Genomic DNA, 15,986 nt, shown 5'->3' on the forward strand with positions numbered 1-15,986 from the left:
TTAAGAATACTATTTTATATATTTGTATATGCAGCTAAGAATAGCTAATTTCATTGTTCTTTGTCTTTGCTTGAGACTTTAACTGTCCTGTTGAGAAATGGGACAAATTCCAGCCTGTCAACGTGGGAGGGTGAAGGGTTGCACAGGACAGCTTAAATAACGTAGTTTTTCCTGTTTGGTATAGGGCCGGTTGCAGCCATCTTTGCTGGTGCTATGCAAAATGGCACTTGGAAAGTTGGCATAAAGGATAATAAATATTTCCATATCTGGGTTACTGACCTTTATTTCAGACTTACACCAATTTTTGAAGTTGAAGGGCCACATTTCATAAGTGCTCAGCTCCTGGCACCTCATTGTTGTCAGTGGTTGCTGCTAGGTGCTGAGCTGTTATTAGAAAAACAACAACAAAAAATAGCACCAGATGTGAGTGCTGAATGCTTCTGAAAATATGGCCTTGAGGTGCCTAATCACTGGTGCTGATAGTTGTACAGGAATCTTCCTCCAGTGTAAGATATTAAAGTAGTTGGCTACCTTGCAGTTTGATGTATTGCCCTCTAGGAAGCAAATCTCAGAGGCCTAAAAATCTTCGGGTTTGTATTTAGTAGGATAACACAAAACCCACCTCTCATGTGATGTCCACGGTAATCTACCTAATGTTAGTGGCTAGGCCTTTAGAAATTCTTTGACTTGAATCTAACTTTTTTTAACAAATTAAACCTTGAAACCTGAAAATTTAACTCCCACAACTCCCTGTATCTCTGACTTGTGATTATAGGTGGGCAGAAAATGGCCTGCTGGAAACTTCAGTACTTTTAAACTAGTTTCCCTTTCAAATCAGAACAGAGAGTCAAAATATCAGAAAATTCTCAAGGAATGAAAAATAAAAAGTTTTGAATCAGAAATCTCAAAACAAAACTTTTTGACCAAAATGAAAATGGTTTTGAATGGATATTCATTTGAATATACTGCATTTGTCAAAATGAAAACTAATTTTGTTTCAAAATGTTGTTTTGAAACAACAAAATTTTGTTTTGATATTTCTTGATAGTGATTCACAGACCACTAGATGGTCACATGGTTCTGGCTTCTAATTTCCAGCTGCTAAATTGTATTCAGGGAAGCTAAAAATACATGAGTACTTTTCTAATATTACTTCATCCAGGCGAGCAGTTGCTGTAGTTGCAACAGGGATGTTAAGGAATCATGAAGGTGTGGGGGAGGTCTGTGCAATCACCAGTGAGTAGGTAGATTATCTACAACGCACAGTTGTTCTAAGATGTGCCCCCACTATGAAAATGTGTGGGAACTTCTCTAGCACAGCAAAATTCAAATTTGTTTTTCATTAATTTATTCTTGTAAATTTAAAAAAGTTGTTCAGTGCTGTTAGCCCATAATCATTACATGCATCAATGCTACACCTAAGTAGAATTCCTTCACTTTAAAAAATAAAACAAAACAAAAAAACAAAACAAGGCTTCCCAGTATTAAACCACAGCATTGACCTACCAAAGCGCTACAGGTTTGAAAATCTTATTATAATCTTATAAATAATGGTTGACAGTTCAGTTCTAGCATCAAACCCCTAGAGCAAGAGGCTTCCAAACTGAAAAGTAAAAGGTTGTTTGCCATCTCAGTTACCTTCATTGTAATGGCTTCTGAGACTCTATTGAGCCTCCAAACTGCACAGATGACAATTTTCTAAGATGGGCCATTGGGAAGCTTCTAGAGAACTGGGCCAAACCCCCCTCTCCCCATCACCATGAGTCACCGGTGAGTAGAAAGCTTGTCCTGACAATTGAGGTCCTAACCCATCAATATCTGCAGAATTTAAACTTAATTAAATTAAGTTTCTAACTTGTATGTTTACAGAAATGAGTTTCTTAATGTGATCTAATATAGTGTTCTCCTGAGTCTGCAGACAGGCATTTCTTGGGACACCACTGCCGCTCAGAACTTAGCGAATCAGAGTACAATTTTGGTCAGTTTTACTGCTTCCATTCAGAACTCTGTGGGCAGTAATGAGAATGAATGAAAATAATTACATGTTTGCTGTGTTGTAGCCATATTGGTCCTAGGATATGAGAGACACAAGATGGGTGAGGTAATCTTTTATTCTATTGGTGAAAGAGACAAGCTTTCAAGCTCCATAGAGCTCTTCTTCAGGTCTGGGAAGAGCTCTCTAGAACCTGATACAAAGAGAGATTCTCTAAGCAGGGTCCAGTGATCTAAGAATCCCAGGGAAAGGCAGGGGTGTAGCATCACCCCAATGAATTGAGGATAAAGTTGCTATGTTTGTGAGTAGTGTATTATCCATGTCCATTTTTCTGTCCCCAAATATGTGCTTAAATTTCTCTCTCAGTGTGGCCACATTGCTCACGTGTTTCACACACTCCATGGTCTCCCCCTTCACTTTATGGGATGTCAGTGTCTTTTCACAGTTTCACAAAATCTGTCTATAGTTGGTTTGAAAATCTTTTCCTCTGAAGTTGTGCCATCTGCCGCAACCTTTGTGTATCTCTTCACCTCAGTGGTACCAAATCATTACAAATCTCCACTGAAAACTTGTGATGGAGTGCTCCCTTCATCTCAGATTCAGGCCCAAAGATTCCCCTGGACCCCAGCTCCCCATCAGTTCCAACAGCTCAATTGCCTTCTAGGTCTTTGAAAGACAGATTGAGCAAAACAAGGAAAGCCTCATGCAAGAGGAGTGCTAGATCTCCTCAGAGAGACCATATTCCTATGACGGGAGACCCTGCGCCCCTTAATAAATTTCACAACTAGGACACTTCCAGCCTTCCTTCCCCCCCCACAACCCCCTGAATTTTCTAGACTAAATTTTCCTTTCTTTAATTTCTATTACTTATTCTACAAGTCTCTACAAGTAAGTGAGAAAGCGGGCAACAGTTGCCAGTGGAAGGGAGTATCAGGTACAAAGGGAGAGGGAAGGAGGGTATAGCAGCCACCAAGAGGAAGATGGGTTTTGGCAAGTGGACCATGAATAGAATTCCATTACTTTGGTCCTAGAAAGTCATTGATTTCAATGGCTGAGAAAGCCGAGAAAAAGGAGATCTGTGCTTTATTTTTGCAATAGGTATATCTCATGCTTCAACAAGAAGATGAAGGCTTTCAGTGGATTCATCAGTAGATGTTCTCTCCTGTCACTAGGAATTTGAGCTATTGGATGCATCCCATATAAACTTTCATCACCATTACTAGTTTGAGTTATGAGGAAAGATTTTTCTTTTTCTTTTTTTGGTATGTGTGTTCAGTAGTGGGCCAGGTGACTACTAAGAGGGACAGAACAGTCTACCATTATTTATTTCAAAGATATAAATTCCAAGGAGAGGGGAGTTATTTTTTTAGGATGGTGCAAAGCCAGTACCAAGCAGCAGTGCAAAGAAAGAGAGGCTGAATAGTAGGGAATGCTTCCCTACAGGGAAGATTGATTAATTGGAAAGTGCAGTATTCTCTTAATGAAAGCAAGTGTTTTCCATACCAACCTTTGGCAATCTTGTCTGTCTGTCATCTGTAGGGTTCTAAACAGTCTTCAGAGGGACAGACAGGATTCTAGGCATTGTGGGCAGGTCCAGACGATCTTGGTACACCATCCTGTTGGGCTTAGTGATCATATTGCTCTTTTGGCTTGTGTTGAGCAGGCCCTGCACAGGAAACCTGTGTGCCTGTCAGCCTGCTTCTGGACGATCAAAGCATAATAGGAAGGTGTGCTTTTCTAATTTACTGATTTTTCTGTTTTGCTATCATTCCACAAGGCTGAAGATTGCTGTCTTGCATTTAGCCTGTCACACAAATGTAAAATTGTGATTGACTGAAACATTGGCTATCTTTTTGACAGGACTTTGCTGAAAGAAGCTTTTTGAACTGTATTCCAAGTGAGAATAAAGCTGGGCAAGCTGAATGTTTTTGGTGATGTCTCTTTCAGAATGTTCTCATGTTTTAAAGCATTTTTCAGCGCAAGGCAATCCACTTGATCAGGGACGGCTCAGTTAGCGGCGTGAAACCAGGTATAATGGAGGTCGCAGTGCCAAATTTTATTATCTGCCTTCTCATTGTAGTATTTCATAACTGTTTTTACGAGGGTGTGTTAGAGCATTTAATAATCTGATCAATCCATGTATTTAATTTCCATGTTCAAAACAAGGAGACAAAACAGTGGAGAGATGTGTGCACAACCAGAAGCATAATTACCAAACAAAAACAATATTTGCTTTTAAGTTTATGTAACATTTAATCTATTTCAAATAGGTGTTTGGTATCTACAGTAATCAAAAAGCATCAAAATGGAAGCGTGGATAGTGCATGAACAGCAGGCAAAATGCTGACTGTTTTTCTCCAAGGTGTAATTGATTTTAGTCCTGTTGGCCTTGCCTATAAGGGCAGACAACCAAAAGTCCATCCCGCTCAGGAATAGAAATTTACTCCCATACAACACCCTCAGTCTCTAAGTGTTTGTTAGTAAATGTTAGGATAGTACGGTGAACTGCAGTAGCAGATTGGATTAAATGTATAGTCTCTTGCTATCTCGCTCACACTCCAGGTCAGCAGAGACTTGCATGTTTCACGGGCCAAGTGTTGAGTCTGGTGGGAGAGGATGGGGAAGGGCAGTGATGGGAATAATTACTGCTGAGACATCTGATTAAGAAAGAACGTTAACTGGCTCCAGGTGGGGACTTATCCAGGCAGCCTTGGTTGGAAGGATAGTGGTCATGACAGTGTTTGAAAGATGGGGGGGCGAGGGAGGGGGGAAAAGAAGGAACTTGCTGGATTCCAGCAGGTCCTGGAGAAAAGAACTATTCAGAGGGACCTCAACATGCATGTCAGTTATTCATAAACTTTTTTAAAAATCAGCAGCACTGGTGCATGGTGGCAGATTGTCAATCCTGGAGATTTGAGGTGTCTGTATCCACTGAACAGGTATAGCTTGAGCAGTAGCTGTGAGTTTCCCAAGCAATGTGTCTTAGACACTTGTAGGAAAGAAAAACTCTCTAGCTTTTCGCTATCTTATAGCTAGTCCCCTGAGCTATCCATTCTGTTAGGTTGGTCATTTTAATCCTCTAGTTTTTTATGTTTTTTCCTTCAGCCACTTTTCGGGGGTGAATGACTTTTGTGGAAGTGGAGGACAAATAACATTGGCTAGAGCCAGGCGCAGTTTAGATAGTTGGTGGAGCAAGCTGCCTTACATGGCTCAATGCACCTTAGTTGTCCTGTGTCTCCTGACCCTAGATTTCCCATCATTCTGAATTGTATGAATTTGTGTCATGTCTGCTAGGGTTTTGGTTAGGAAAATCAAAGTCCTTTTAGCTTCGCAGATAAGATTTATTGTCCCAAGGATTCTTTAATCACTCCCAAATAGTTGAGGGATTAAAGAATTTTACAAGTCTAAAGTAGACTCTTTGAGCAGGCAGGAATTCATGGACAGTCTTCATGAATGAGTTTTTTGTTCTTCTTTTCGTCACTATGTATTTTTGTAGAAAACAGATTGTATGAGGAAAATTACCGTATATGAAATCCTAGGCTGTCTCTATGAATGGAGAAAGGCAGCATTGCTATACCTGCCTGAATACACCACCCAGTAATCCAGACTCCTTCAAAGTTATGAGCTACAGAAACTTTTGACACAGTGACCAGTCCTTCATCAAACTTGGCTTAGATCATAAGCCAATTTAGAGGACTTGACTTAGCTCCCACTGGACATAAGCCTGTTACAAAATCATCTCAGATTTATCAGTAGGCAGTTCTACACCAGGTGTTGTCCAAGACTAAAATAAAGGGGGTTACAGGTCAAGTTGAGGAGGATTGGCAGAGCAAGGTGGCAGTGGAAGACTGTGATAGCTGGGAGTTCTGCAGTTCAGCAGTGAGCACTAGGAGAGCGGTGAGGAGGAATTTGTATAGTATCTGCAGTGCTACTAGTTTGGTGAATATTTCCCTGAGCATTAAAAGTCACCTAGTTGATTCAAAAATAATTTCAGAGATGGAAGAGAATTTGTACTAAGTACACTGTAGAACTAGGGGTGGTGTGTGCTTTTGCACACGCTTACCATATATTTTTGTTCTAGAACAGTGGTTTTCAAACTGCGGGTCGAGACCTGGCACTGGGTCGTGGTGGCTCTGGTCAGCACCGCCGACCAGACCAGTAAAAGTCCTGTCGGCAGTGCTACCCGGCTAAGGCAGGCTAGGCCCTACCTGTTCTAACATTGCGTTGCACCCCGGAAGCAGCCAGCTGCAGGTCCAGCTCCTAGGAGGGGTGTGGGTGGGTGGGTGGGGATGGAGCTCTGGGCGCTGCCCCAAGCACCGGCTCCGCACTCCCATTGGCCAGTGGGGGGGGGGCGGTGCTTGTGGGCGAGAGCCATGTTGAGCCACTTGCGCACCTCCACCTAAGAGCCAGACCTGCTGCTGGTCGCTTCCGGGGTGCAGCGTGGTCCACGGTGCCAGGATAGGCAGGAAGCCTGCCTTAGCACTCCCACCTCTGTGCGGCTGACCGGGAGCTGCCCAAGGTAAGCCTGCACCACAACCCTGCACCCCAGTCCCCTGCCTGAGCCCCCCCAAACCCAGAGCCCCTTCCAGTACCCCAAACCCCTCATCCCTGGCCCCACCCCAGAGCTTGCACCCCCAGCCCTGACCCCCTCCTGTACCCCAAACCCCTCATCCCCAGCCCCAACCCTCTGCCCCAGCCCTGCACCCCTCCCACACCCCAAACCCCCCATCCCCAGCTCCGTTGGGTCATGGGCATCAACAATTTTCTTCATCTGCGTCGCCAGAAAAAAAGTTTGAAAACCACTGTTCTAGAACTCAGTTCCATCTCTGCTTCGAGATACCTGTAAGCTGTGAATTGCAAGTAAAAGCATGCTCATGTGGCCACTGGATGTCACCATTCCTTCATACAGATAAAACCAGTTACAGTTTTTCAACTCTCAAACTCCTCTAGAAGATTATGGCTACTAGATGCTTTGAGTGGGGAAGCAACACTTCTGAAATTTTTGCTTTTTCTTAAAAGCAATGCAAAAGTTTTTATGCCTGGCAGCAGTATATATGGCCATGTTTCTTGGGCAGTACCTCACCTTGGTACAATGGAGGAAACCAGGGCTGCTTATAACATTATAGGATATGGTGTGGGAAATATAAAAGTGGAACAAAGCTGAAAAAAGGACATGTTATATTTTTTGCTTGTTTCTAGGGCAATGAACTTATGATTTTGAACTGTATGTTTTTAGGAAAGTCAGATTGGTCCAACTAGTAACACTTTTTTATTGTTGTACCTTAGAGACTAACCAATTTATTTGGGCATAAGCTTTCGTGGGCTAAAACCCATTTCATCAGATGCATGCAGGGGAAAATACAGTAGGCAGATTGTATATATACAGAGAACATGAAAAAATGGGGGTTGCCATACCAACTCTAACGAGACTAATCAATTAAGGTGGGCTATTATCAGCAGGAGAAAAAATACTTTTGTAGTGATAATCAGGATGGCCCATTTCAAACAGTTGACAAGAAGGTGTGAGTAACAGTAGGGGGAAAATTAGCATGGGGAAATAGTTTTTAGTTTGTGTAAGACCCATCCACTCCCAGTCTTTATTCAAGCCGAATTTAATGGTGTCCAGTTTGCAAATTAATTCCAGTTCTGCAGTTTCTCATTGGAGTCTGTTTTTGAAGTTTTTTGTTGTTGTTGTTGAATTGCAACTTTTAGGTCTGTAATTGAGTGTCCAGAGAGATTGAAGTGTTCTCAGACTGGTTTTTGAATGTTATAATTCTTGACGTCTGATTTGTGTCCATTTATTCTTTTGCGCAGAGACTGGCTGGTTTGGCCAATGTACATGGCAGAGGGGCATTGCTGGCACATGATGACATATATCACATTGGTAGATGTGCAGGTGAACGAGCCCCTGATGGTGTGTCTGATGTGGTTAGATCCTACGATGGTGTCCCTTGAATAGATATGTGGACAGAGTTGGCAATGGGCTTTGTTGCAAGGATAGGTTCCTGGGTTAGCGTTTTTGTTGCTGGTGAGTATTTGTTTCAGGTTGGGGAGGAGGGGGCTCTCTGTAAGTGAGGACTGGCCTGTCTCCCAAGATCTGTGAGAGTGAGGGATCGTCCTTCAGGATAGGTTCTACAACCTAGAGGATCTACAACCTATCCTGAAGGATGATCCTTCACTCTCACAGACCTTGGGAGACAGGCCAGTCCTCGCTTACAGACAGCCCCCCAACCTAAAGCAAATACTCACCAGCAACCACACACCACGCAACAAAAACCCAGCTACCACTCTGAAACTTTTATTGTTGGGTTTGAATTTCCTGGAGTTCAAATGTCACACTAGGATAACTGGGACTTTTTTCTAATACTGTGTTGCTACAGGGAGGTGATGCACTCTTAAGGAAAGCCTAATCCAGCTGAAATGTTAAACCGTGTCCCCGCCTGTGTCTGGCTGCTCAGATTAAGTTAAACATCCTTTGGGAATTTCTGAACAGAGCCTGACCTATACTATAGTGTTCCAACTCACCTCTATCAATAATGTGTTAGTGTATATAATACACCTTTGAAAAAAAATCACATATCTTTAATACAGTACAGAAAATGTACCACTTGAATACCCTAGTGGCTCCATTTTCCTGCACGGCCAAACTTCCTTGTTCCAAAGTGCTTTGTACTTTACAAACACTGGTAATAACTTCAGTAGGAAAAACAAATTATCTTCTTGGTTTTACATCTACTGCTAGAGTTGGTGTCATTAGCCTTTCATTTTCTTAACTGTTGTTTTAAGCTGTCCTCCTCCCCCAGCTGATGACCTGGTGGAAGGTATGTTCACTTCATGAATTGTCTGGAAAGGGGAATTACAAATGGCTATGTTTAGTGTTCTCCTCTCTCCAGTGTGCCATATCTGTCACCAGCATGCACACTATCACCCAAAAAAGAAAGGGAAGATGTCCAGTATAGTTTCTGAAGCTGTCTCCATCATGCTACTAGTGACTGGAAGAAATTCTTGCAGATAACTAGATAAATTATTGACAGAATTGAAAGAGCACTGGAGCTTTCCGGTCTGAACGATGATGTATTCCTCAGGGAGAACAGACCCTGTAGTTCATTTCCAGTTTGTGCTGAGTCTGAGTCACTTTGACAGGTGAACTCTAGCACTTCCATTATCTTGTTTTTATCTGTAGTAAACACATATAGGAAATGGTGGTACCATGGTGGTGTCCCTACAGCCTAATTAACCACATTACCCTGGTTGCTGTAGTATTTAATAGAAATTGCACCCCCCTCCCCCCCCAAAAAAACGGTGAGGCTGCCCCCCCATGTTGCTTGGTATTTTGGCAGGATGTGGGACAGGGAGGAGATGTTTGACCTTCATTCTGTACAAGAGTGATCCAGGAGGATTGAATCCCTACATCCCACAACTTGTTGGCTCATATTGGCAGTAGTGATGGCCAGCTCGGTGGTATTTCCAAGACTAGTGTTTTTTTTCTGTATGGTGAAGGACAGATAGGCTTGAATGGAGGGTTTAGCTTGTGACCTCCCAACATCTTTAGGGAATGTCAAAAGCTGCAGCATTTCATTTCCCTAGCTCTATATGCACACCTTTAAATAATGCAGCAGCTACACAGATGCCAGAGTGCTCACTCTTATAGGCCTATTTCATCTCTAATTTCGGAGATAAAGAAAATGAAAAAGTAAGCTGTTAAAATATTTTGGCTTTTGGATCTTTCTCTTTCCCACACTTCCATAATGGGGAGGCTTGTAGTGAGTGAGGTATATTAAAAAAATAATATATATTGTAATTGACTGACATGATGATTTTGTCTGCATTGACAGTTCTTGAGCATTGCAGGCTGGTTCAGCAACAAGGCCATAGTTATTTTGCTCTGAATGTTTTGAACCAGTCTGGGGCGGGATTATTTGCCAAGTGGCAGAAAGCAAGGTCTTTAATGCCTGAGGCAATTAGAGGTTCATAGCCCAGAGCCCAAATGCAAAAAAGCTAGATTTCCAAAGATGACATCTTAAAGAACTCAAAACAACAAAAAATAAAACCCTGGTGAGATCGATTATTAAAGAGAAAATGGTCAGAACACTAGTGACAAATACAGAAAGATATAAATGCTCACATAATTGCCTTAATTTAAGGGAGCTCTAGCTCTGGTATCTTGGTTTATTCAATCCTAACAGCTGTAAGGAAAAGTGCATTCACCCATGCTAACACCACCTCCTCCTCCTTATTCCCTCCACTTCTGTGATGCCAGCTGCTCTGGACCCTGCTGGATCTCTGACAAACCACTGCAAACATGTTGTTCTAACTGATCTGCTTTCTCTCGTCTATTTCCCCAGCCCCAAAATTCAGAAAATTCGTGGATTTCTTTGGCCCTATTTTTATGTTTGCAAAGAAGAGATAATGAAAAGTATTACAACAGTATCTTGAGTGATGTATGAGATTCACGTCATGGTATTTGCAAGAAGAGCTAACTCAGAATAGTTGACTCATCTTTAGCTGATGAAAAAATTATTAGCGTAGTGCACTTTTAAAATGCCACTTGGTTGTGGTAGGAGAGAATAGTAGGCTGTATAAGATTAAAAAGTGTCCTATACTTCAGAGCTGCTTTCACATCAGTAAATTAAGGGTCCAAAGCTCTGAATGTACAGATATGAAGTGTATGTTTGCCAGTTAGTCTAGATGTATATATGATACATGTGTATGTGTGTGAATGTTTATATAGGAGCAGAAGTATGTAAAATACAATGTATAGATTTTTGAATAAAGCTGATCACACTGCTTGGGGCGGGGGGAGGGGAATTCACAAAAATGGAGCGAATGTATGTATAGGCATGACACTACACCTGTGAGAATTGAGGTTTGACCAATAGGCTAGGGCATCCTTCCTTATTCTCAATGCCAACACTACAGGAAGAGATAAGAGCCCAAGGGATAGGTACAAGTCATTTTGGCAGCAAAAAAAGGCCGCAAAAACAGGTGGGAAAGTTTCTGGGACGATGAAGGAAGAAGAGGAGGTGGGAAAAGAGAGAACATACTATTACCATCAGAGAAAAGGAGAGAGAGCGAGCAACAGTAGAAGCAGGTCTGCAGGCATGGGTTTGTGAAAGGAATCTAAGTAGTAAATAAAATAAAAATGTGCAAATATTTACTCAAGGGTCTAAAACGGTCTCTGGATTCTGGTGATCTGAGCTTTGTACTCATGGAAATGGAACACTTGCTATGGAATTACAGTCCTATGTCTGGCAGAGCAGAAAATAAAAATCAGAATGAAAACAAAATAAATCACAAATGAAAATTGTCAACTAGACCTGTATCACAAAGTTGTTGGACTTTATCTTGTGGCAGTGAATTCCACAGGTTAATTATATACTGCATGAAAAGTGTTTATTAATTTTAAACTTTCTCGCTTTACATTTTTCATTTTATTCTCATTTATTCTTATATAGGGAGAGAGAATAAATGGGAGTGTCAGGTTTCCTTTTTCTATACTTTTCATTATTTTGTGTACCTCTCCAATATTTCCCTTTTAAGTTTTTTTGACACTGAGCTCTTGAGTCTTTAGAGTAAAAAAAATAATTGTAATCCACCCTGATGATGCTAGTGCACTTTGTGCTGTACCTTACTGCTAATATGATTTTTTTTTCTCCAAGGTACAAGTATCCTATATAACTGCACACACCCACTCATTAAAAATAAATCATATTACCTATTCAGAAGGCTATATCTATACTGAGACAATTAGAATTATTTACTTATGAAAATGAAATTTCTCCCTTGAGGTACAAGGCCTTCTTATCAAGTATGTACCGTATATACTCGATCATAAGCCAGTTCGTTTATAAGTCGACCCCCCCCCAAGATGGATAAATAAAAATGGAAAATTTTTATGACCCATTCATAAGCCGACCCTATAGTTCAGGAGTCGGCAAACTTTGGCTCCTGGGCCATCAGGATAAGCCACTGGCGGGCCGAGACAGTTTGTTTACCTCGAGAGTCCGCAGGCACGGAGGTAAACCTAAGTAAACAAAGCTGCTTACCCTGACAGGCTGGGCAGGAGAGCAGCGTGGTCAGAAGCAGAGACTCTGGCCCCGCCTCTTCCCTTCTGGCTCTGTTGGCTGTACTGCCTCTCCTTGCCCCCTCTGTTGGGAGAGGCGGGGAGGCTGTGTCCCACCTCTCCCTCTCTCTATACCCGTTCATAAGCCAACCCCCTTCTCTGGTGCTTCCCTTTTTTACTAAAAAATTCGGCTTATGAACGAGTATACATGGTATAAATTTGAATGTCACACTGAATTTTATATTTCTATAGAAAATGTATGTCCTGATTACAAAAAGTCCTGTTGTTGCTACCTGTGGTAGCAATAGTGAGAGTGCTAATGTAGGTAGGCTTTCTGAGGCTGACTGGTACTTACCTTCATATTGAATCATTCTGGACATAGCAGATCTAAAAGACACCATACTGTTTAAAAAAAAAATGGAACCTTTTCTATGCTGGCACTACCATCAGTGGAACTTAACCAGTGGTAGCAAAAGTATGACTTATTTCTGGGAGAGAAGACTAATGTAAACAAGGCCTTAGTGATTTGCAGGGTGGCTCCTCTTTAGGTTAAGCGGTACCAGTAAATGCTCTCAAAATGCCCCTTGAAGTACTTATGTTTGCCCTCAAGTAATGATACTGACCCACCTCTGAGTTTGTGAAATGCTAAAATCCAGAAATTCTCCACGTGTTTTGTGTGCACATGATGATGTGCGTATGTTATATGTTGTCAAAAATTCTCCATGTTTTCTGGAGGTCACTGCTGTTTTCTTGGGCAGAGTAGAGACAGTTTAAATAATTCAGTGAGCCATGAGAGAAGCACAACAGGTTGTGCACTGTAATTGGCTAATTAAGTCACAGCATTTAAGACTAGGACAATTGTGATTAAATGACTACTGCAAATGCATCTAGAGGTTTTCTTTCAAATTGGGAGGTATTAATTAAAAAGTGTAGCCAGAGGACCCACTAATGACAAGAGTCCCAGCTGAAGTCTGGGAGTACTGTGCTCCACTTCCATCCACATGAGGCCTCTCTAAGTGTCATGGAAATCTGTCATCTTTTTCTATAGATATCTCTCTAGTTTTGGGAACCAAACATAGAAAATCTTGACTGCTTTCCCTTCTGTCTGTTTTTATTTTTTTGAAAATTAACGATATTAGTTATTCTCAGTTTGTATAGTTGGAAATGTTTATACAATTCTGAGTTTCAGAATAGGGTGGGAAGGCTATATCAAAGTACTTGAGACTTCTAGGGCCTATTTTGCCTCTGAAAATGAGCAGCTGAATTATAGACTCATAGAAGATTAAGGTTGGAAGAGACCTCAGGAGGTCATCTAGTCCAACTCCCTGATCAAAGCGGGACCAACCCCAACTAAATCATCCCAGCCAGGGCTTTGTCAAGCCAGGCCTTAAAAACCTCTAAGGATGGAGATTCCACTACTTCCCTAGGTAACCCATTCCAGTGCTTCACCACCCTCCTAGTGAAATAGTTTTTCCTAATATCCAACCTAGACCTCCCCCACTGCAACTTGAGACCATTTCTCCTTGTTCTGTCATCTGCCACCACTGAGAACTGCCTAGCTCCATCCTCTTTGGAACCCCTCCTTCAGGTAGTTGAAGGCTGCTATCAAATCCCCCCCTCACTCGTCTCTTCTGCAGACTAAATAAGCCCAGTTCCCTCAGCCTCTCCTCGTAAATCATGTGCCCCAGTCCCCTAATCATGTTTGTTCACCTCTGCTGGACTCTCCTATTTGTCCACATCCTTTCTGTAGTGGAGACCCCAAAACTGGTTGCAATATTTCAGATGTGGCCTCACCAATGCCGAATAGAGGGGAATAATCACTTCCCTCGATCTGCTGGCCATGCTCCTACTAATGCAGCCCAATATGCCGGTAGCCATCTTGGCAACAAGGACACACTGTTGACTCATATCCAGCTTCTCGTCCACAGTAATCCCCAGGTCCTTTTCTGCAGAACTGCTGCTTAGCCAGTCGTTCCCCTGTAGCAGTGCATGGGATTCTTCCGTCTTAGGTGCAGGACTCTGCACTTGTCCTTGTTGAACCTCGTCAGATTTTTTTTTTTTTTTTTTTTTTTAGCCCAATTCTCCAATTTGTCTAGGTCACTTTGGACCCTATCGTTACCCTCCAGCATATCTACCTCTTCCCCCATCTTAGTGTAATCTGTGAACTTGCTGAGGGTGCAATCCATCCCACCATCTAGATCATTAATGAAGATGAACAAAACCGGCCCCAGGACTGACCCCTGGGGCACTCCGCTTGATACCAGCTGCCAACTAGACATCGAGCCGTTAATCACTACCCGTTGAGCCTGACGATCTAGACAGCTTTCTATCCACCTTATAGTCCATTAATCCAATCCATACTTTTTTAACTTGCTGGCAAGAATACTGTGGGAGACCGTATCAAAAGCTTTGCTAAAGTCAAGATATATCGTGTCCACTGCTTTCCCCATATCCACAGAGCCAGTTATCTTGTTATAGAAGGCGGTCAGGTTGGTTAGGCATGATTTGCCCTTGGTGAATCCATGTTGACTGTTCCTGGCTAATTTCTAGTTAAATTAAGCACTGTGTGAACGTGATGTCTCATTTCATGTAATTCCTCTTTTAACACAAATAATTTAAGATGGGCAAGAGTTAAAATCAAGACCCCTTATGTGAAGTCACAGATTTTCATCCCTCTCCCACCTCAGTGTGAAGTTTGAAATTAGGTTACAGATCTCTCTGAAACTGACAAGCTGAAAATGTTAAACATCATGCTTGAAGCTTTGTTCTTGCTCTGTTGTATTATGCTTAGGGTTTTTGTTGGAGAAAAGAAAAATCTCTTTAGTCCTTAAAATACTTATAGCAATGTTACTATTTCAACAGGATCAGATTAACCTTTCTCAGATGTGCTGGAATTAAAAAAAAAAAAAATTTATCAGTAAGAAATTAAGTAGGGTGTGTCAGGGAATTTGAAGTTAGCAATTCTTGTAAATAGTGTGAGATTGTGAGATGGAAGATATCATTCCCCCAAACATCTTTTATGGAGACTTGAATGGGCAGAGTGGTCTTTGGCCTCACTTGCTCTGGGAAAATGCCTCACGTTAGAAAGCCTGTTAACGAATCTGTTTTAATTAGCATGATATTGAATGTAACTTAGCAGTAATGGACAACTCATGTTTAACATTGCATTAGCTTAAAAAAGTCAGCATGTTTTCTAACATAATGCACTTTTGGAGCGTAGACATACCCTTTGTTAAAACCTTAGAACCTTGCAAGCTAACATATTTCTTAAGCTGACAGCTGCCTTGAATACTGTTCTTGCATTTCCCTGTTTTGAATCTTTTCCTAATTATTTCTTCTGTTCTCTCTTCCAGAAAGACGAGGTGTACCTCAACTTGGTGCTGGACTACGTTCCTGAAACAGTATACAGAGTTGCCAGACATTATAGTCGGGCCAAACAGACACTCCCTATGATCTATGTCAAGGTAGGTAATTATAAATTGAAATAGGAAGTTTGCTGTAACACAACATTTCTAATTGTGGTTAGTTTTCCCCAACCTGAACTTTAAATTCTCACACTAAACTGCAGGGTAGATTAAACAGTGAAGGGTTTATTTCAAGGCAGCAAAATCTATAAAAAGAAATGATTATAAGAGGAAATTGTTGGAGCCTAACTGTGTATATAAAAAATTTAAGGTAGCAAGTTTCAGCAACACTCTGTGCTGTTGTTTAGACTCCTACATTTTAAGAGAAATGATAACCCAGCAGTGATATTTTGTCCCAGAGACAAATCAATGTATCTGGGCTGTTGTTGAAGTAGTATGTTTACAATTTAACTGTATGCCCTCCAGAATTTGCCCAGTTATTTGGATCTTATGCTGTTAAACATTTTCAGGTGTTTGCAATTACAATAAGATCATATCCTGCTTGAAGGTTCTTAAGTTTAAATGC

The 15,986-nt window shown here is 41.5% G+C and overlaps 1 protein-coding gene across 6 annotated transcripts in view; it reads left to right on the forward strand.

The window, feature by feature from the left end:
- GSK3B (glycogen synthase kinase 3 beta) overlaps positions 1-15,986 on the forward strand; it is a 233,238-nt gene that overhangs the window by 115,898 nt on the left and 101,354 nt on the right. For all 6 annotated transcript variants that reach the window (XM_005292685.5, XM_065586994.1, XM_005292687.5 and 3 more), the window contains exon 4: positions 15,410-15,520. In XM_005292685.5, the coding sequence (XP_005292742.1) occupies positions 15,410-15,520 (111 nt within the window). The remainder of the gene's footprint in view (positions 1-15,409; positions 15,521-15,986) is intronic.

Source organism: Chrysemys picta, chromosome 1, assembly GCF_011386835.1.
Source record: "Chrysemys picta bellii isolate R12L10 chromosome 1, ASM1138683v2, whole genome shotgun sequence".
NCBI classification, from domain to species: domain Eukaryota; kingdom Metazoa; phylum Chordata; order Testudines; family Emydidae; genus Chrysemys; species Chrysemys picta.